Below are 23,695 nucleotides of genomic sequence, written 5' to 3'. Positions count from 1 at the left end.
GATTCCTTTTCTTGTCAGTAGCAAACCAGCCTTTAGCTTCGTTTTATTTTCACCCCAAGAACAAGCACCCAGACGTCACACTCTCATCATTATCCATCGACCACCTTTTTAACGGTCGATTCAAAAATATGGTAGGTGGCCAATCCCGCAGCGCTTGCATCGTTTTTGTTCGTGTTCGACGTTTACACACTACCGCCATCTGTTGGCCCGTCGGCCAAGCACACCGGTTTTAGCATTGGGCGTACATGTCCTCGTGACTATGATTTTGATCGAGATTTGTTCTAAGCACAGACAAACAGACGTAACACTTTGAACAAATCTCGATCAAAATCATAGTCACGAGGACATATACGCCCAATGCTAAAATCGGTGCGTTTGGCCGACAGGCCAACAGATGGCGGTAGTGTGTAAACGTCAAACACGAACAAAAACGATGCGAGCGCTGCGGGTGGCGGATTGGCCACCTACCATATTTTTGAATCGACCGTTAAAAAGGTGGTCGATGGACAATGATGAGAGTGTGACGTCTGTTTGTCTGTGTTCTAAGTGTTACGTCTGTTTGTCTGTAGAACAAGTATATTGAGCTCTCGTCGAGCGGTGTCACGAATACGTGCGCAAATTTGCTGGTTGAAAATACCGCCGTTTGATTTTGCTGGGAACAGCTGATCTTTGTAAATATTTTCAACCAGCATTCTTGAAGTAGTGTTGGTGACATGTAACGGGTATGTACACGAGCGCAGAAACCACTATAGTGGTCCCCAAGCAAACTGCCACGAACACCAACGCACAATCAATCTTACACAAGTCGATTTCCTCAGAATGAAAACGTATCGATGTTTGTTTGACGTTATTGAGCTTTCGGTCAACAGCAGGCCAACAAGAAAGTGGTTGTTTTGCAGCAATAGGGTCCTAAAGCCCTGTCTCAATTTTAGTACCAAACGCTTAAGTTTAGGGCAAAAACACATGTTTACTCAATTTTTAATTGGTTTTCATTGGTTTAAGTACAAAAAACATTTTTTTATGATTTTGTCACACCTTTTGGTTTAAACTCAAATGTTGGGTGTATTTTGTTTTCCGTGTCCCTTCCGAAATGTCAGATAGGAACAACCCCAGTGTTCAAACTATATGCCCTGTGGCATTTTTGTCGAAAAAGTGAATGTCAAACAAGATCATAAGTGTCAAGGTTCATATTCGAAACCATTTTTAAAATTGAAGTTTAAAAATGTTATAGCCGTTATTTGAGCTGGAAAACTTGCTAAAGTAGTTGCAATAACATGCTCTTTCGTATTATTAAATAAAAACAAGAATTCATTAAACATGTTAGGACCCAATTCTGTTTATATTTTTATTCTCACAGCAAACAAAAGCAATGTTGTGACAGTTCTCACAGCAAACAAAGAAAATTTTGTCAACATTGCACTACTACGCAGGCAACTGGATTGGTCTATTATGCCGGATAAAACATATAAAAAATATAAAAACAATTTGTGTGGAAAATTCTTCCCGTGCCCAAGTATATTTCTAAAGGGCAGATTAGCTTTTGACGTTTTTTGACATTTTCAGAAACTTTGATGTTTTTGTTTTGCTCCATCGGCGTTGAGCAACTCGAACGTGCGATGGCGCCATCCGCTGTTGCGTAAGTGCAAGCGAGATGCAAGCTATAACTTGGTGCAAATCCATTCCTTCAGTTTGTGCATCCGCAGTAGTTCTTCTTCGTCCGTCATCGTTGTCCGTTCGCGTTTTCTGTAGTGTTGGTTACGGATTCATGTCTGCCTGCGTTTGGAAATTTTCATTCAGGAGAGTGAAAAAGTGAAGGCCCCCATTCGAGCAGGTAGTGGTTCTTGGAAGAAGAAAAAAATATCGTTCTGTCGTCGTCGGCCCACAATAATTCCGGATCGATTCCGGGCGGAGAGAGTGCTAACGAGTTGTTGAAGAGGATTAGTAGTGTACCTGGTGCGATTCGGCCGAAAAAAGGGCTGGCTGGGGATCTGCCCCGTGTGTGTTTTTTGGATGGTGAAAAAGTGCCCCCTTGTGCTTATGTGATTGATTCAAGCCAGCAGCATCAGCCGAAGGAATACAAAATAGGGGAAAATGGCCTGCGCTAGTGCTAGTGCTTCGACGACGGGCAACAGTATGGAAGTGGTAGCGCCAACAAATGTGTCCGTCGCCACCAGGCCAACCAGGTTCACGATGGAGGGCGTTGGATCTCGGGTCATCCGCGGACCGGACTGGAAATGGGGCAAACAGGTGAGCATTTCCTTCGAAGGTCTGATTGGAAGTCGAATGGAAGCCATTTTTGTATCGTTTGAACGTTTAAATTGTTGAACCAGACTCGAGACAGTGTCGGGAGGTAAGAAACCTTGAAACGGACGAAGGCGGCAGGAAACGAGAAGGGGCCATTAGAGTGTAAATTCCGATAGAGCTCGAAGACGGAGGCTCGTATAAAGGTTTTGCATTCTGTTCTGAACAGAGAAGCCTTTTCGATGAATCATCTCGAAGAAGATTCAGTGTATTGGATACTGCGTGATTATAACGAGGATCGTATGATGATGATGGGTAAGGTTGGGAGAAAAGGTCAATCATTAGAAGAGATTGCAATGTCCTCGTTGCTTGCAATGCTTGTACGTCACCGAGTGCAACAAGCCAATATTCTGCCTCTTATAGATTAAAGCCTGTCCACGATAAATTTCGGACACCCAAATAATGGCAGCAAAAAAAAGTTACTCATAATTCAACAAAAACAATTGTTTATTTCAGAATAAAAGAGTTATATCTACAAAATAAACAGTTGACAAGGATGTTAATCCTTCTTTCTGTAAAATTCTCGAACTTTTTTTTGCTGCCATTATTTGGGTGTCCGAAATTTAACGTGGACAGGCTTTAGATGCGCTACAAATTAAAACATTGAAGACGAAGTGATTCACTAATGTCGTCATTGTTCTGTTTCGCAGGGTTTTTAATCAATGTTGTCTACTAGTTATACGTTTTAGTTGAAAGTTCTAATATACAATAATAATTTATTATAAAGTTTAGGCTGAGCTGCTCAGTAAGAATCAGGAAACTGATGCTTGGGTGAGCAATTAGTTTGCCAGGCGCAAAAATCGCGAGTGAATGAAATCCTGTCGCGATAATTGATTAGATCGTCCCTTTAATGCTACAACTAGATAACTCAAAAATCGACGTTTTGAGATAAATGACTATGAAAATTAGACCGTTTTTCATGGACATTATCCTCCGTTCCGGAGTGTTTCTTTCATTTTATTTTATGATATATACGTTAATTAACTAATTCTTTTTACTATCATGTATTAATTCAGGCATCACTATTACTTTTAAAGCTAAGTATGCTGTTTCACCCAAGAAAAATAAAGAAATTCCTTGACTGAATGAGTCAAGAAATTTACTACAGAGAGCCCCCTTTGAAATGACATTTCTTCTCAATTGCGTACTGCGATCAGAAAAATGTGATTTTCCTTTTCTTGTCAGTAGCGAACTAGCCTTAAAGCTAGGTATGTTGTTCCGCTCAAGAAAAGTAAAAATTTCTGTTCAAGAAATGGTCAAGAAATTTCCTACAGTGAGCTCCATTTGAAATGACATTTCTTTTCAACTGCGTACTGCGATCAAAGAAAAATGCTTTTCTTGAGCATTTCTTTCAAGAAATTTCCCACGCATCGAGATAGGCGATTACTTTTCTGTTGAAGTGCATACTTCGCTTAACGGAGAAAAAAATCATAATGTGAAAATTTCGCGAGTTTTTTAGTAGTAGCATGCACAATTATTCAAAATTTTCTTTATATTCCAAGACACCTAGTTTAAGCTAATAAATAATATTGCAGAGCAATTAAATAAAACGTCTAGCTTGACTGATTACTAGCAGTGGAATGAACATTTTATTCTATCTTAAGCTAGATATGCTGTTCCGCTTAAGAAAAGCAAAAATTTCTGTGGAAGAAATGGTCATTTCAATTTGAATTGACATTTGTTTTCGACTGCGTACTGCGATCAAAGAAAATATCTTTTCTTGAGTATTTCTTGCAATAAATTTCCCACGCATCGAGATAGGCGTTTACTTTTCTGTTGAAGTGCATACTGCCCATAACTGCATATTTGTAACAAAAGTAGGCATTGAGTAAATGGAACACCAAGTGTGAATTTTATAGCAGTATGGCAAGAAACTAAAATTTCTAAAAATTACCAGGAACTAAAAAGTGCTTATTTGAGGCTGAAAATTTGTACAGCTCATATCGTATATTGGGGGAATAGTCAGAAAATAATTCTGATAGAAATTTCTTTGCTACTAAATTACGAGGCTCATGCATAATCTCAATGTGACTGTTATGCGGTTACAATTACCAATGTAACAAAACCCTCCCCTTGGTTATGCGACCTTGCTGCGATGGGAGGGCATAATCCATTAGCCCATATGATGGAAACCAAAGGCGTAACCTGTAGTGGTGGTATCACATTTTGGCATTTTTTGCTTAAAGCCGCGTCATAATTCATATGGCATAGACGCAATAATATCTCGGATGTGATCCAACGGACATTCTGCGTCATTGATAGAATTGATGCCCATTTCAAATAATTAATCGATTCGAAGTGGACATTAATACTATTGGTGACGTTCAGTTTGCCTTTTGCTAACCAGAATAATCCATAGCCACTCTTACTATTAGCTAGCTAGATACATCGTTATCATATACGACGTAGGGAATACTTAGGAACTCTTAGGAAAATGACTAGTAGATTCACTGAGTAGAAATAAGTGGCGACAATCTTATTTTAATATGGTTTTTACATTGCCATAATAAGAAATACCTCTTTTGTAACAGCGGTATAAATAATCTAATTCCAGCTTCATTCTCGCAAAATTTACAAGTAGAAAGTAGGAGTTGTGAAGCATTGCATTTGCCACCGAAAAGTGAATCTTGTAGGAGACTGTAATAGAAGGCTAAGGTAACTTTACTCTTAAATATTCACTTAAAAATGACTATGGAAAGTAAGACGCTGAGATCAATCATTAGAGTACACTTGCTAGGATCGAAAAATTGTTGAACAGACAAGGAAAGTGACTTTTTTCTTTAAGGATATATGAACGTGATAACCAATAAATACTTTTTACAATAAAAAATGAAATTAACTAGAACTACTACTAAACAGCCTAATTTTGCTAGGACTTCACGACAATTCACATTTAAGCCTCTAATCTTACGAAAAAGACAGGAGTAATCAGAATAGCACCTAAATGACAAATTATTCAAAACCATTTTGACTAGACAGTATTAGTAATGGTTCCGTTTCTAGCTCGCTGCGAAAACATTTTCAAAGTTTGGTTTCATAAGGGAAAGCTATGAGCTTCAACCCGATTTATTGTGGCGAATTTTCATAAGTGATTCCTTTGTATTTCGATAGTCGATTTGCCTGAGTGTGTAAATAAAGCTCTGTTTATCTGTGACAACAGATCAAAAAGAGCGCTAAAAAAAGTATTTTGTCGAATCGACAGAAAATTTCAAGCATTCACATAGTTTTTGTGAGAAAAAAATGGAACAATAATTGTTACAATTATTGTAAAATATTGATGTTAATTTCCATTTACATCAGATACATTTTGGAGCCATTTTGAAAAATGGTTCTTTTGGTAATTGCTAAGCTTTTAGAGTTCTCTGTAAAATATGTGGCAAAAACATATAGATTCACAAGAGCGATAATTCCAGAAATCTAAACATGCAAAAAGTAATAGAAAGCATCATTGATGCAAGGGTACATCGAAAGTTTGTTATTTTTGGACAGATATCAGGACTTGACCCTATGTTGGAAAAAAAAAATGTTTTTTTAAAGGCTGGTAAAAGTAGGCCAAAATCGTAAGAATGGGTCGAAAACTAGTACTGTCGAAAATTGGTGCTTTTCCCCTATCAAGGAATTTCGTTTCTGCAGACTAGTAGACACCCCGAAAAAAACCTAATCTAAAATTTGAACAGACATTTCTCTAGAAACATTGCCATTTTTTTTCAATTACTTGCGACATTATAGCAAATATTATTAAAGACGAAATAAAGACCTCAATGTTCCTTGCAGTTGCTCAAAATTTTATGGCACATAAGGTAATAGAGCAAAATCTATGATGCTGTGAAAAGTGTACTGCGATCTGTCAAACTTGGGCACGTTTTGCAGTACCAAGGGACCAAATGTAGAGTGGTACCCAATCCGAACCCGACCACTATCTCTCAATTCGTCTTTAGTATTACCGGTCGTCTTACTGTGGATTTCATTCCATTTTACTCCGAAGTTCTCATCTGGAGTTTCCGAGTTTTCTAGAACTTTCAAAGTCCCACAAGAAGTTCTTTTTAGATACCTTCAAGAGTTCAATCTAGAATTTTTCTGAGGATAACCATATAAATTATTACAGATATTCTATCCGGAGTCCCTCCAAAGACCGTTTCAGTTTCAGTGTCCAAGAAAACCCTTAGTTCATCAGAAATTTACCCATGGATTCTTCCATCGATTTCACTAGGACTTCCTCCAACATTTCCGTTTAGAGCATATTACATAATTCAAAATTCCTTCAGAAATATTACTATTTTTTTCAGTCGTTTATTCAAGAATGGAATTCCATGGATATGTAAAAAAAAATCAGATTTATCTGGAAAAAAAATTTAAAAAAAGACTTGTGTGACTTTTACAGAAAATCCTTGTGTAAGTTCTAAGTATACCTTGAAGAAAGAATTTGAAAGAACTCCTGAATTCTTAGTGAGATTCTTCCTCAAAATTTTTCGATAAATTGCAAATCAAACACTGAATCTCTGAATAATGTCCTACAAAACTGTTTGAAGAAATTTATGTATGAATGATAGAAGTAATAAATGGAATAACTGGTGTAAAACCTTAAGTGGAGTTTCTAAGAGAGGCCTTTCTTAGCCGAGTGGTTAGAGTCCGCGGCTACAAAGCAAAGCCATGCTGAAGGTTACTGGGTTCGATTCCCGGTCGGTCCAGGATCTTTTCGTAATGTAAATTTCCTCAACTTCCCTGGGCATAGAGTATCATCGTACCTGCCACACGATATACGAATGCAAAAATGGCAATTTGGCAAAGGAAGCTCTCAGTTAATAACTGTGGAAGTGCACATAAGAACACTAAGCTGAGAAGCAGGCTTTGTCCCGGTGAGGACGTTAATGCCAAGAAGAAGAAGAAGAAGTTTCTAAGAAACCATAGAGATTTTGAAATTTTATTTGAAAAAATATTAGAGAAATGTTTGAGCCACAGCAATAATACTTTTAAAGAAATACCTACTGGAGAAATTCCAAGAGAAATTTCTAGAAGACCATTAGAAGGAATTTCAGGTCGAATTTATAGAGGATTTAAAAAAATAAGAATATGTGAGTAATTGTAGATGAATTTCAAAACGAGTCCATATTAAAAATGGAAACAGAAATCGGCGTAGGAATTATTGTAGGGTTTCTTGGATTAATGACGAAACTCTGAAATAAACATTTGTGGAAAAACTTCTGTAGGATCCTGTGGTAAATCTTCTCAACTGAAATAAGCTGTGAAAAAATCAGTCGAAAAACATCTGAAGCAATTTCTGGGATAATCGCTAGAATTTTTTCACGGTATTTTTTTTCTGATAATTACGGTCAGGGGAGCACCGTGGTACACATATGAGTTTAAAACTGAAAGTTTTTATATACGTTAGTGTAGAATGAACTGCTCAATTAGAATCAGGAAATTGATGCTTGGGTGAACAACCGATCATGCATGAACTGCAAAACTTTAATATTAGGTACTTGATCGAATTTCAATTTGTAGAATTAGCCGAAAATGTGTTCAATTTATGATGATCAATGACCCCAAGTGGCTTATCGTTGCCTCAAAAGCTTACTCAAGTCGTTGCCAATCGTTATGCTTGTCTTGCATAGAGCTTACGTTTTGAAATTTATCTTTCACGCCACTTCCTTTACAACGCAGCGCAATGGTTTCGAATGGAAAGAAAACATCGTACTTAAAACAAAAGAAACCACTTACGCGTAGAGTACTCGAATGGATTTTCCAATGTATCTCTTTGGTTTCTTTTGCACACGTGCCCCTGAAACTGGCGCATCAAATTCGATCTGCAAGGCCATCAAATTCGCACCTTAGGGTCAAACCCAAAGAAGCGAATGACCAAAACGGACGGCGATGCATCTTCATCTGTGTAGACGTAACATGCGCCTCGGATATTCCGTTGCATATTGCATCTCTTCATTATCGGCATCCGAAGAGGCATTGGACGACCGCACAAGTCGCTTCTGCATAAGAGGGGACTCCAAACGATCTTTGTGAAAGCGAAATTGGAAGCAATTTCGTGTGTGAGCAAAAATCTCAATAGGGTAATATGATAGCGAAGAAGATGCGCGGAGTTTTGCACATCTAACCATCCATCTGTATCATAATGTGTGATGCGATGATGCTGGTAGCTGTTGACGAATATTTTGAGGCCATTTTCCAGCCGAAAAATTTGATGCAGTTCTTTAATTGAATTGTGCATGCTTTGCGGTTTTTCTGTTGCTAGTGGGAAAATTCTTCTTATCGCATCGAATCGTTTGCTTGCGGGTGCACATGGTTGACGTAAGTGATGTGGATGGATTGATAATGAACAACAACAAACGAATGATTATGTTGATATCGTCTCTATTAGTGCAGGAGTAGAAATAACATTTTTAAGATCACAAATCACCAGAACCAGAAAACCGTTCATGCTGAAAACATGATCGATTGGTCACTCGTTGATGGTACCCATTTGATCCAATTTTCAATGCAAACTATTTTGTAATTCTACAGTAATGTGCTATTAAAGATTTGAATCGTTGGTTTGTTCGGCATAATTATGCACTTTCAGAAGTTTCAGAAGCTGGGATACAGAGCCCCAACATTTTTTATGGCAAAACAACATTCGTAGAAGATTTCTCCAGGATGTCATTCAAGAATTACTTCTGCAATTCGTCCAAACATTTATCTAGTAAGCATCCAGTTCAAATTTTGAAGTGAAATTAATTGACGAATCACAGGATAAATCCTTGTAGGGCTTTCTTGAGAAAATTCTGAAAACAAAAATCTTCGGTGGAATCTCTGGAATACTTTCTGGGTAACCCCTTAACTTATAAAAAAAAGAGATTTTGAAGGTACACTCCCGTGCAAAAGTTTGGGTTCACCCCCTCAAAAACATACAAAAGTGTTCTGTCCATATATCTGTGATTACACGTCCAATTAAGACTCTTTAAGCCGCATTCGAAAGGCAAAGAGTTATTCTTACTTCGTATGTATTTTTCCAAAAGCGTTTTTTGAATTTTGTATACTAAATTTTAACTTAAAGTTGTTACATTTTTCAAAAAACACACTGAAAAATCATATCTAATTTCCTCAGCATTGGGTCGACCAAAATTTTAAATCAAAGTGTCATTAGGATCGTAATCTTATATTCTTTGAAGAGACCCCACGAAATTTTGGCGGAAAAATCTGGAAAGTATTTAAAATCAATGAAACAGTCAGTCAAGTCATCGTGCAAAAGTTTGGGTTCACCCCTCAGTATGATGCAAATCGTGCAAAAGTTAGGGTTCACCTGAGCCGCACGCGCATCATTTGTGTCAATATCTCAGCCATTTTTCAACCGATTTTATTAAGTTTAAAGCTTTTTTGAGCGCGAATAATGGCGCGTACATGATTGGTATGAGATTTCACAGATTTAAGTAAGTTTAGGTGAACCCAAACTTTTGCACGATACACCATACTGAGGGGTGAACCCAAACTTTTGCACGATTTGCATCATACTGAGGGGTGAACTCAAACTTTTGCACGATGACTTGACTGACTGTTTCATTGATTTTGAATACTTTCCAGATTTTTCCGCCAAAATTTCGTGGGGTTTCTTCAAAGAATATAAGATTACGATCCTAATGACATTTTGATTTAAAATTTTGGTCGACCCAATGCTGAGGAAATTAGATATGATTTTTCAGTGTGTTTTTGGAAAAATGTCACAACTTTAAGTAAAAATTTAGTATACAAAATTCAAAAATGTTTTTGGAAAGATACATACGAAGTAAGAATAACTCTTTGCCTTTCGAATGCGGCTTAGAGAGTTTCAATTGGACATGTAATCACAGAGATATGGACAGAACACTTTTGCATGTTTTATAGGGGGTGAACCCAAACTTATGCACGGGAGTGTATCTTGATCGAAATTGTAGAAGGAATTTCTTAGGATGTCCGTAAAAATTTCTTATAGAATTCTTGAAAAACAAAGTCATGATAAATATACAATAATACGAGCAAGTCTTCCTAAGCCTAGTGGTAACGCCCTGGCTTCAAAGCAAAGCCATGCTGAAGGAGTCTGAGTTCGATTCCCGGTCGGTTCAGGATCTTTTACTAATAAAAATTTCCTTTATTTCCCTAGGCATAAGGTATAATCGTGTCTGCCATACGATATACGAATGCAAAAATGGCAAGTTTTGCAAGTAAAGCTCTCAGTTAATAAGTGTGGAAGTGCTCATAACAACACTAAGCTCAGAAGTATGCTCTGTTCTAGTGGGAAGGTTATACCAAGAAGAATAATACGAGCAGACATGCTTTCCGTAATGAAATGATCGGATTATTCGATAAATCTTTGTGAACACTTATATCTTCTGCTTCTGTTTAGTTTCTATTTGTTTTAATAATTCTATTTTGATTTCTTCCTGGTCTTTTTAGTTTCAGTCTGAATCCTGTTTGGTCTCTGGTTTTAGCAGGAGGCCTTCAAAGTTCCTATTTTTATGACACTTTGTTGATACTAGCCCTAGGTGTACCTTCGATTCATCTTTTATCCAGAATTTGGAAATCTGTGAAACCTTGGTAAAGGATTGTTACTTTTTTGTCATTACAATCAGATTTCTCGAAGACTTCTAGAGAGTTCAAAGAAATATTTTACATATTCCTAAAAGAGCAGTTACTGTGTCCATCCCAACTATTGCGATTGCGGGAGGCGCTTTTGATCGGTAGATTTTTCTTTGGACAGCTTCAGAGCTATTTAATGACTTTTATTATCAAAAAACATTTAATTACCTGGAATCCCATTCAAAAGTTAGGTGACGAGATGCAGGAAATCAATTGATTCCTTTTAGCACGCACCTTCATCTTTGAAAAGCAATTAATTTTTGATTTTTATATCTTCCTATATTATACACCTACCCTATGGGTATACCAATTACACAGCGTAACAAAAATATCATTTTTGCGTGTCTAAAGAATCAAATTATGTGTCTCTAGTAGCTTTGGAGTTGCTGAATTTGATGCCGTTCTCAGAAATGTTCCGACACGTCACAAGTTTTAGCTACAGGTCATCAGAATTGTATAAAACACTGTTTTCATTGAGGTTTATATGAGGTTTATAACTATGATTTTTTTAACTAGGTAATTCACCAAGCATGCAAAATAGTACTTGAACTTTCGTTTCAGGTATAATTTTGTTAAAATTGCACGATAAAATTTAGATTAAATCGATTTTTTCAGCATGCTTGCAGTCTCCATACACATTCTTCGTTTCTCGTATATGGCAAAATACAATACTTTTCTAAACCATCAAAAATAACTTCTGAGCATCGAAAGTATTATGAACTTAGGTGTTAAGTATGGTTATACACATGAATTCTGTGTCAAATTAAGCCAATGAATTGGCATACAATTTAAGTATCAGCAATGCTGGAAGTTCTTTGGTATTATATAAAAAAATATATTTTTAAGGGATTAGTTTTGAATGAATTCGAAAAAATAATAGAATTTCTAAATAGATCATCTTCTTTAGATCAAATTTTACTAATTATTGGCGCTTTCAGATCATTTGTGTTCCTATTTCTTGTACAAATTGATTAACAGCCGCTCATTTTTTAAAGTAGTTCATACATTTTGAACAAACGTGTTTTCTTAGTAATTTTTAAAAAAGTATTCATTAACTATTCATGTATTTTAGAGTATTTCTTGAACCTGAATTGTTTTGTTAAACCTGGAAGTATCAGAGAATTTCATTTCTGGAAACGAGTAGACACCCTGGAAGCAGGACAGTTCAGTTTTGCGTCGTCCGATAAATTTGGCTCACGGTTTCGCGCATGTTTTCGTCGCCGGAGATTTTTTTTTTCCTGTTTTCAAGCGTCTTGCTGGGTAGTGCTTCGTGAAGCCCAAGCAGGATAGTTCAGTTTTGCGTCGTCCGATAAATTTGGCTCACGGTTTCGCGCATGTTTTCGTCGCCGGAGATTTTTTTTTTTCCTGTTTTCAAGCGTCTTGCTGGGTAGTGCTTCGTGAAGCCCAAGCAGGACAGTTCGGTTTTGCGTCGTCCGATAGATTTGGCTCACGGTTTCGCGCGTGTTTTCGGCTCCTAAGATTTTTTTTTTCTGTTTTGGAGCGTCTTGCTGGGTAGGTATTTGGAAGGCACAAGCAAGACGGTTTGTTTTCGGGACGCCAAGAAGTTTTGCTGTCAGTATCAGTTTTGTGTTCAGTCGAGGATGGATTACCAACTGGTGAGTTCGTTTCATTCTTGTGATAACACATATTTTCTTGAAAGCGTAACTTTTAAGTAATTTTAAAACAAACTTTGTATGGTTCGTCACTATAAGTGTCGGCATTATGTTATTTTCTTATACAATTTCAATATACATATATTTGTCACTTTTATACGTTATTAAAAATTATCTTTTGAATTGTTCGACATTGTGAATGTTGACGTATTTTTTAAAACTTGTACCATATCGAGACAAAATGCAACGTAATACTCATATGTAATTTTCAAACAAACTATGTATAGTTCGTCACTACAAGTGTCGGCATTATTCCTGTTTCATATAATTTAAAATATATACATGTAATTTTCAGTTTTCGTCATTGATAAAAACATCTTTTGAATAGAGTAGTGTTTGATCCTTCGACCTTGACACTTGCTCCTGCTGGGGCGGGTGATGAGGGCAGGATCAAAAATGTCGCGCGTCGGTAGTGAAGCGGTGAAAAAGTGATCGGTTCGTTAGTAGTGTTTGATCCTTCGACCTTGACGCTTGCTCCTGCGGGGGCGGGCGATGGGGGCAGGATCAAACTTGTCGCGCGTCGTTCGCTCAGAGAAATGAAAAAGCGACGCGGATCGCTAGTAGTGTTTGATCTATTGATCGCGTCGCTTGCTCTTGCGTGGGCGAGTGACGAACACTTGTTCGGCGTTTAATGCGATTATCGAATTATTTCGCGAATCCGGTTAGGCGTGATTATATCATGGCTCGCATCACCAAACATTGGTGACTCCCAGATCTTTACCTTATCCCACTAACCCAATATCCTCTCCATGACAACCGTGGAGATGCAGAGGTGATCTCGGTCTCTAGTAACAACGGTAGTCACACTAACATTCCTTCCCTTCCCCGATGACCGTAAGGACGTGGCCGGCGCCGTTATTGACTTTTAAATTTGAGCTCTCGATTTGTGCACATTGAAGAATGGTAAGCTAATCCCAAGCCCCATTCATTAATTCCCTGTGCAACTTCGATTGTTCTGGTCAATCACGGAGTAGCAACTACGAATTGTACAGTCATCTATGCTTATGCTATGCTTATGCTTATGCTCTGGAAACGAGTAGACACCCTGTATTAGAACTTCAAATTTAAATAATGTTTGCCTAAGACTTACACTCCCGTGCATAAGTTTGGGTTCCCCTAAAAACATGCAAAAGTGTTCAGTCCACATCTCTGTGATAACGCGTCCAATTCAAACTCTCTTAGGCTGTTAACCGTTTCTCCAGTTCGTTCAACTATTAGTTAAAATTTGACACTTCGATAGTTATTTTCCCCTCAAATGGTTAAATGGAACATCGCGGTCGACCCATTTGAGCTTTGACAGTCGAGTAGTTATTTCAGAATAAAGTTGACGGATGGTTGGTTATTCTCAAATTCACGGGAGCAGAAAATAACTTTCGCGCTGTCGAGTTTAACCATGCTCCAAAGCAGGGTTATTTCTAACCGGAGGAAAAATAACTATCGAGCTGTCAAATTTTAACTAGAAGTTAAACGAATCGGTGAAACGGTTCACAGCCTTAGCCGCATCCGAAAGGCAAAGAGTTATTCTTACTTCGTATGTATTTATTCGAAAACATTTTTTGAATTTTGTATACTAAATTTTTATTAGAAATTGTGACATTTTTCAAAAATCACACTGAAAAAACATAGCTAATTTCCTTAGCATTGGATCGACCAAAATTTTAAAACAAGGTGTCATTAGAACGAAATTTTTGCGTAAACTATTCAAAATTAATGAAACAGTCATTCAAGTCACCGTGCAAAAGTTTGGGTTTACCCCTCAGTATGGTGTATCGTGCAGAAGTTTGGGTTCACCTGAACTTACTTAAAACACGAAAAATCTGTGAAATATCAAACCAATCATGTACGCGCCATTATTTGCGTTAGAAAAAGCTATGAGTTATTAAAATCGGTTAAAAAATGGCAGAAATATTGAAAAAAAAAAAAAACGATTTGCGTGCGGCTCAGGTGAACCCAAACTTTTGCACGATGACTTGAATGACTGTTTCATTGATTTTAAATAGTTTTCGGATTTTTCCGCAAAACATTCATGAGTACTCTTTAAAGGATATAACATTACGATTCTAATGACACCTTGTTTTAAAATTTTAGTCGATTGAACGCTGAGGAAATTAGCTATGTTTTTTCAGTGTGTTTTTCGAAAAATGTCACAACTTCAAGTAAAAATTTAGTATACAAAATTCAAAAAATGTTTTTGGATAAATACATACGAAGTAAGAATAACTTTTTGCCTTTCGGATGCGGCTAAGAGAGTTTCAATTGGACGCGTAATCACAGAGATATGGACAGAACACTTTTGTATGTTTTTTAGGGGGTGAACCCAAACTTTGCACGGGAGTGTACTTGATAGAAGAAGGAGCAAATATCGGGCATGATTTTTAGCACAAAAATAAAAATAAAAAGTGTACTGTTGTCGGATGCTTTTTTTGCGAGAATAGTGCCTTAGAAGTTCTCGTGCAATCTTAGTAGTTAGATTTCAAACTGTTTCACTTTAAGACTAACGTATATCTAACGTATCTAAAGAAAAAGTTGAGCAGAAGTAAGTTTCATGTCCAACCCGGAAAATTTCGCAGCCGTAATGTTCCAATTTTTCAGGAATCAAAATTCGTCTTGAATTTTCTAATTCCTGCAAAGGTTTTTTCTAATATGTATTTTTCTAGGAATTTCACTGGTGATGCCTCCAGGAATTCCATCTAGTAATATCCCCAGGAATGCGAAGTGTTCGTCCTTGAATTTTAATCAATAGTGTTGTTATTTAAGAAATTGATTATTGAATTATTTTAATATATATGGAACCATATTCTTGTAAGTATTGCATAGTACTCATCTGATTTGGTTTATCTCAAGTTCGTCAAAAATCAATGGAGCTCTGTAGCTACCAAGCCAAACAGAGGTTTAAATCTTGGGTAGCTACAACTTTGAATAAATTTTCTTTCTCAATGTTTTCCAGTCACGCTCTATCTCAAAGAAAGCACCTCACTCATGAATGCAACGAATGCAATGTGTTAATGAATTTCACCCTTATGACCAAGCAAAACAAACCAGACACATCGCAAAAAAAAAACTGCTAATCCCAGCCCACAAGCTGCCAATCATAACCCTCCTCAATAATCTGAATCGGCTAGATCAATTCGATCCGCGGCAAAAGCGCCGTCGACTTTCGACGAATCACCTCATTGAGGTAGTTTACAAACAAGCAATCAATAATAATCTGTAAAAGGGTGATAACGAGTGGAACGGAATAATATTTGCATTAGGCGCTCAGCTTCCGGCTTGCCTATTTAAGCACATTTTTTAATCGGTTCTCCCATCTTCTTGTCTGTGTGTTTTGTTTCAGGATGGCGGTGAAGGCCACGTTGGGACGGTGCGCAATTTCGAGTCCCAAGAGGAGGTGGTCGTCGTTTGGGACAACGGCACCGCGGCCAACTATCGATGCGCGGGCGCATACGATCTTCGCATCCTGGACAGTGCCCCGACCGGTATCAAACACGAGGGCACCATGTGCGACACTTGCCGACAGACGCCGATATTTGGCATACGCTGGAAGTGTGCCGAGTGCAACAATTACGATCTGTGCTCGATCTGCTATCACGGAGATAAGCATCATTTGAGGCATCGGTTTCATCGAATTTCGACGCCGGGTGGCGAAAAAACGCTGCTGGAACCGCGACGCAAATCGAAAAAGATTGCAGTGCGGGGGATCTTTCCTGGGGCACGAGTTGTCCGGGGAGTTGATTGGCAGTGGGAAGATCAGGACGGTGGTAATGGCCGACGTGGAAAGGTCAATGAAATTCAGGACTGGTCTTCGGCTTCGCCACGTTCAGCTGCTTATGTAGTGTGGGATAATGGAGCGAAGAATTTGTACAGAGTGGGGTTTGAAGGTATGGCTGATTTGAAGGTGGTGAACGATTCCAAGGGTAATAACGTGTATCGGGATCATTTACCTTTGTTGGGAGAGTTTGGGCCAGGTCGTGGACCGCATAGTTTCCAGATTGGGGATCAGGTGACAGTGGATTTGGAAATCGAAATTGTACAATCGCTCCAGCATGGTCATGGCGGATGGACGGATGGGATGTACGAATGTTTGAACACCACTGGAACGGTGGTCGGGATCGATGAAGATCATGACATTGTGGTGGCATATCCGAGCTCGCATCGGTGGACGTTCAATCCGACAGTGCTGACGATTGTTTCATCACCGGCTTCGATGCTGAGCGAAAATCAGCTGCAACAATTTGCTGTGGGTGATTTTGTGAAGATTTGCAGTGATTTGGAGAGGATTAAGATTTTACAACGAGGGCATGGTGAATGGGCTGAAGCTATGGTTCCAACTCTAGGGAAAGTCGGGCGTGTGCAACAGGTTTACCACGATAATGATCTGAAGGTTGAAGTGTGCAATACTTCGTGGACCTACAATCCGCTGGCGGTTACTAAAGTGGTGAGATTTACTTTTTTGCCATGTCTTAGAACCTCTAAGTCTACATTTCTAATTATAGGCATCTTCATCGGATGGATCAACGGCTGTTACTACAAATGGAGAACGACTGTCGGCAATTTTGAAGAAGTTATTTGAACCACACGCGTCTGGAGATACGACCGAAGAATTGGTGAAGGCAGCCGCCAATGGTGATGTTGCTAAGGTTGAAGAATTCCTCTCCGGATCTTCCGCACAAAATGTTCCTTCGTCTTCCACCAGCTCCCAGGATTCTTCCCAAGTAGTGAAAGTCGATGTCAATGGAGTCTTTGCCGGTCACACGGCTCTGCAAGCGGCCAGTCAGAATGGTCACCTGGAAGTGATCCAAGTTCTACTTCGGTACAATGCGGACGTTGAAATTGAAGATAAGGACGGAGATCGAGCTGTCCACCATGCTGCGTTTGGCGATGAACCAGGTGTCATGGGATTGCTGGCTAAAGCTGGAGCAGACCTGAATGCCCGGAACAAGCGACGACAGACCGCATTGCACATTGCAGTCAACAAGGGGCATTTCAATGTCGTTAAAACTCTCCTTGAGCTAAGTTGTCATCCAAGTCTTCAGGACTCGGAAGGTGACACACCTCTTCACGATGCGATTTCAAAAGAACACGATAATATGCTGTCGCTGTTGCTGGATTTCGGAGCGGATATTACCCTTACAAACAACAACGGGTTCAACGCATTGCATCATGCCGCGCTAAAGGGCAATCCCAGTGCCATGAAGATTCTGCTCACAAAAACCAACCGCTTGTGGATCGTCGAAGAGAAGAAAGAAGATGGCTACACCGCTTTACATCTGGCAGCACTCAACAATCACGTAGAGATAGCGGAACTTCTAGTGAAGATGGGCAAAGCAAACATGGACTGTCAGAACGTCAATCTGCAAACGGCACTACACCTGGCCGTCGAACGCCAGCACGTACAAATAGTGAAGCTTCTCGTTCGCGAAGGTGCCAATCTAAACATTCCCGATAAAGATGGTGATACGCCTCTGCACGAAGCTCTGAGACATCACACTTTGTCTCAACTCCGCCAACTGCAGGATGTCGAGGGATTCGGAAAGATTCTCATGGGGTTGAGAAATGTGAGATGAATTTTCCGTTGAATCAAATACTTTTTCTAATTCCTCCCATTCTTGTTTTTCAGAACACCGATAAGAAAGCGTCCGCGTCGATTGCCTGTTTCTTGGCGGCCAACGGAGCCGATCTGACTATCAAAAATCGGAAACTCCAAACTCCGTTGGATCTTTGTCCGGATCCAAATCTCTGCAAGACCCTCATCAAATGCTACAACGAGCGCAAGACCGATGACATGGACATGGCTGCCGCCGGGGGTACAGTTTTGCCCGGCTCAAACATGTTGCGCAACGGAGCACCTGTGGCTGGTGCCGCAACTGCTCCGAGCTCCTCTTCTCTTGTATCTGGTTCCACTCCGGGTATCTCTTCTTCTGGCGTAGTTGATGCCAATCTATTGAACGATCTGAACAAGATGTCCATACAGCCGACGGTTGGTGGTCAGAATAGCGTTGCGGGAAGCAATGGAAGCCCTCTAGACGAGTGCCTCCTTTGTTCGGACCAGAAACGGGACACAGTATTCAAACCGTGTGGACATGTCGTGTGCTGTGACAATTGCGGTCCCCGGATTAAGAAGTGTTTGATTTGTCGGGAAGCGGTTTCGGAACGGGAAAAGATTGGCGAATGCTTAGTTTGTTCGGATAGGAAAGCTTCGGTATTTTTCAAACCATGCGGCCACATGGTTGCTTGCGACAATTGTGCACAGATAATGAAGAAGTGCGTCCAGTGCAGGGTTCAACTGGAACAAAAGGTGCCACTGTCGGTGTGCAGCGGTGGCCCTGGAAATGTGGTCACTGTTCAATATCAACGCGACGAGAAAAAAGAAGTCAACCAAACCGTTTTACAGGGCATCAACAAGAGTGGCCATGGCGTTGCCATGAACAATACAATGTCTCCGAATGTCAGCGTTGTTAGTGGTACCCCAACATCACTTACCACGATGAACAACATTGGCACAGGAAACGTCGCTCCAAACAATCTGAATTTGGCCGACGACGTCCAGAAACTGCAACAGCAACTTCAGGACATCAAGGAACAGGTTGGTTACAATACGAAAACTTTATTTTATCTATTCTAATGCCAAATTTTCTGTTCCCTCAGACGATGTGCCCAGTCTGTTTCGATCGCATGAAGAACATGGTGTTCATGTGTGGCCATGGAACGTGCCAGATGTGTGGCGATCAAATCGAGGGCTGTCCGATCTGTCGCAAAACGGTGGAGAAGCGAATTTTAATGTTTTAACTTGATAGATGTTATGCAATTCATTCTCCTACAAGTAGTCGCAAGATTAAATCCCTACTTGGCCTAGGAGGCATTCTACGAAAATCAAAATCAATTTCCTAAATGTACGTTATGAATAGGTTTTTAAATTTCTGTCAATCCTCAATCAAAAGCTATTACGATTAATAGTCGAAACAATTTATTATAGTTAGATGTTGAGATTGTTTCCTTTTTCTTCGGTTTCAACATTAAAATTTATTTAAACATTTATTTTGGCGCACATAATTATTCTTATGACGAATTTTAAACATTACTCTGTGCAAGTGTGGATGAATAATTCAATTGCTCGAAATGTTTTCATCAATTTGAACAAAGTTAAGCTGTCTAGAATTACATGAGCTTGCAAACATTTGAACCGAAACAATCTGAAAAGTTGCATTATACACACAGATAGAACACAATTATTGTGCATAATATATCTAGATACAAAATTATACAAAATTTATACTATACAAGCTACAAAAATAAAACCAGATTCTTATTAGCCCAGTACTACACGCTCAGAAACATATACGCACTGAAGTTTTACGTAGATGAAACGTTATAAGTGATACAACGAAGGATTAAGCTTCCTCCAAGTGAAAAAGAAGCGAATTCAGTGCGGATATGTTTCTGAGATTGTCTAAAAAGAATTCAGTCAACAATCAGAAAACGATAATATAAAAACCCAGCATTGCACATAATCAATTTATTACACTTCTATTTCGATTAATGCAAAATAAAATCTTAAACATATATTAGGTGGTCTATAAACTTTACTACAAATAGAAAGTAAAAGAAAATATTGAAACTTTGCCTCTACTCGCAAATTTTGTCTTTTGCCCTTTGAGCCAAGCCTTACAAAACTCTTCTCCGCTTATATTTGCAAAAGTTCGAACAACAGCAGAATATAAACGATAGCAAAATGCATCAAAAGACATAATGCATCATCAATTTCAGGATTTCAAAAAGTATTTTTTCGTCCAAAATCAAGAAAATTCCCATGAAAATGTGTTCAATGTATTATATTCTCCAACAGAAGAACTGCTTTTGAAGTTTGGATGCGTACGATGCCGGATTCTTGAACGTTAAGAGAACTCCTGGTGCAAATGATCAAGAAGTTCCCAGAACCTCTTAAATACACCCGATTCTGTTTTTGCACGGGGAATGCGTACCGTGCAAAAAAAGTTTTCAGTTCAAAATTTCAGAAACCGTACAAAAAAAGTAACACCATTTCTCGGCGTTTCATGCAAAAATAAGGTTTTGGCGAAACAAAAATGTATGGAAACTTTTTTTGCACAGCCGTGTACAAAAAAATCCGTGCAAAAACAGAATCGGGTGTACTTTATTTCTTATTCCCCTGCTAGACGAATTCAAGAATTGTCTTCAATAGAACTCCTGGAAGATGACAACTGACTTTATTCAAATTCTTTCTAAGCGAATTCGTCACTTTCGGAAAAGTTGGAAACTCTATTGTACTTTTTAATTATGATTTTTCGTTTACGGCTAACCAGCCGAATGAAAGTCCAAACAACTACCGTGAGGACGCCATTCACCGCTCATAGAATTATTTTTTGAAATTTTCGCGATAAAAGTCATCAACATGTATTAGTCAGTTAACAGCCAGACCTCGCCCGCGTCGTACGTACTTATTGCTCTTGCGTTCGCAGTTCGTGGAAAATGGCCGGTGCGCGGAAAAACACTTTAGTGATCGATTTCAGTGTTCTCCCAGTTCGCCTAGATGTGGCAAAAGTGCAGCAGTTCTTGGAGCATGAAATAAGGCTCCAATATACGGACATTAGGAGTATACAGTTGCACCACTCTCGTAATTGTGTGCTCATAGAGATGAAATCGAAGGAGATCGTCGCACGCTACCAATCCAATCCATAATTGGAAGAGGTCAATGCTGTGTAATAACACAAAATTTAGGATTCCGGTCTATGCGGATTGTGACGCAGTGACGGTCCGGGTTCACGACCTCCCACCGTCTATGAGTATCGGCTCTGTAAAGCTTGTTATGGCGTGTGAGCCTTAAAATAAACGATTTGGTAAAAAAAAAACATGTATTAGTATACCAGAATGGATTGTATCAGAATGAAATTCATATGATTTTATTTTATATACTATTTATAAAAAAATAATTTTACGCTGTTTAAGGCGGTAAACATGAGTTGAACAATGATTATATTATGGCAGATCGAAAAATGCTTCTTGGCTGCCACGCTTTAATATGTTGTTGTACTATAGTACAAAGATAACAACCAGCTAATGAAAGTAAATTAATTCCAACTAGTTGTGTTTATAGAGTCTCATACTTAAGATGAGCGGTGAATGGCGCCCTACACATGTATCATTAGCATACATGTTATTCGGTACCATTATACGTTGTTCAGATTTCAACTTCTTTCCTACAAAAACAAATGTTTTATCTTGCGTCTAGCGCAAAAAGTTGCGAAAAATATCGAAAAACCGATTTTTGACAGAATTTAATGTACCGTAATTCGGGGTCTAGTTGATCAGTGGGGAGAAGTTGATCATTCACGTACCCACATATATAAACTGTCAAGAGAGCTATGATTCGGTTTCAATTAGCACAATTTCAGTGACGTCGTATTACCAGATGGCTGCTTTTGATGTTCCTAAGTTCTGTTGGACATTCAAGATAATTGTACCATGGAAACACAGATTTTTTATGAAATGTTTGATGAGCTGTTGAAGGGTTCTTCTCGAAATCGACTATTAACAAGGCTATATAAAGACATCATTTAAACAAACTGTTTTATACATTCCAGATATGTTCTGTGAATCCAGTTTTGAGTTTGCACTGTGGATAAACAATCATTTTCTGAGTAAAAAACGTATTTTTTGTGCGCGAGTTGCTAATTTCTAAGAAAATTGCATACCTTCAGGCGTTTAATGTGGTGTGTTCTGTAATTTACAACATTCAAATTTAAAATTGACCGATATATCGTTAAGTTGTAAGATTTTTGAGAATTGATCCAGTGTCAGCGATACCAAATTTAGTGAATAGCATATCTCTTTTTTTTTTTAGGAAACCTATCGCACTAATTGATCAACTTCACCCCGGAATCAAAAACTCCATTTTTTTAGTTTTTAAATATATTTTTGTGGTTAAATGAACATTTCGTCGAAATTTTGTTTGTATAATTCGATAGATATCCAACCAGTACATGTTTTATAAATATATGGATAAAAATACATGCATTTTATTAGGAGTTACTGCACAGAATCGCTCGAAAGTAATCAACTTCGCCCCATTTTACGGTACTTGTTTTTAATTATGAATCGTGGTTTACGGCTAATCAGCCGAGTGGAAGTTTAACAACTACCGAAAAGCTAAACATTACATATAATTTGCAATTGGATTAGATGGACAAATTGATGTGTTTAAATTTAATGTGTTGAAATGCTGTTAAATGAGCGTGAATGGCGTCCTTACGGCACCGTAAAAGTTAACATTACATATACTTTGCAATTGGATTAGGGTGTCAATGCTAGTAATGGACCCCTTAGTAGCTGAAATTCATTCTCAACACCTTTCCGCAATTATATCTCAGGCAGATACACGTTTTGTGCAGTCTAATAACAAGTTCAATGTCTTTACTTTACAGTACACCCATGCAACATACAAAATCATACGATTTTCCCAGAGAAATATACATTTGGAAAACTGTTGTCCGAATGCCTATTATGGACCCTCCCGGGGTCCATAATAGGATTGTTTACAAATTTGACGTTGCGTATTATGGACCCTCCATTTGATTCCCATGTAAACCGGCTCGCTGCCGACGTGCCTATTATGGACCCACCTGGGAATGCGTATTATGGACCCTGTTGTGTGGTTTCATTTACAAAACTGTTCAAATATCTGTATTTATGCGCCTCAAACCAAATATTTTGCCTGAAACTGCTGACTAACAATGCAATCGAAGTTCCCCCGGTGGATTTTCATAGGAATAAGGTTGCTTTGAGTGCTAATTTCATGTTTTTCTGTAGGGGGTCCATAATACGCAAAGGGTCAATAACCGGCATCGACTCCCTAAATGGAAAAAATTGAAGTGAAAAAGTTACACGTCTTCTCGGTGAGAATCAAACTCACGACTCCCTGTTCACTAGATAGGGCGCGTTACCCCTACACCGAAAGAGGAATGATTATTGAGTTGAAATCGAATTCAGGTAAACTTCTGCGTCCATGAGTCCTCTCGTACACTAAATCGATTCCGAAATACCTTAGCTTTGGGCACCATTCCGAATCGAACTGCCGTAGTGAACGGTTGCGTGTTCTTATTGAGTTG

General features: G+C 38.7%; 1 protein-coding gene across 2 annotated transcripts; it reads left to right on the top strand.

Moving 5' to 3' along the window:
- Positions 1–1,694: 1,694 nt before the first annotated feature.
- LOC5580209 (E3 ubiquitin-protein ligase mind-bomb) lies at positions 1,695–20,131 on the top strand. 2 transcript variants are annotated; one of them, XM_021855022.1, is made up of 5 exons: positions 1,695–2,247; positions 15,910–17,007; positions 17,069–18,130; positions 18,193–19,158; positions 19,221–20,131. In XM_021855022.1, the coding sequence occupies exons 1-5, from the start codon at positions 2,092–2,094 to the stop codon at positions 19,359–19,361; spliced, it is 3,423 nt and encodes a 1,140-aa protein (XP_021710714.1). In that variant the 5' UTR covers positions 1,695–2,091; the 3' UTR covers positions 19,362–20,131. The 2 variants fall into 2 exon arrangements, with proteins under 2 accessions (XP_021710714.1, XP_001662068.2); XM_001662018.2 differs by having other exon boundaries at positions 1,704–2,247; positions 15,910–17,010.
- Positions 20,132–23,695: the final 3,564 nt, after the last annotated feature.

The sequence above is a fragment of the Aedes aegypti genome, chromosome 3 (assembly GCF_002204515.2).
Source record: "Aedes aegypti strain LVP_AGWG chromosome 3, AaegL5.0 Primary Assembly, whole genome shotgun sequence".
In the NCBI taxonomy this organism is placed as follows: Eukaryota; Metazoa; Arthropoda; class Insecta; order Diptera; family Culicidae; genus Aedes; species Aedes aegypti.
The sequence above is the reverse complement of the archived record's forward strand: the minus strand, read 5'-3'. Positions and strand labels throughout refer to the sequence as shown.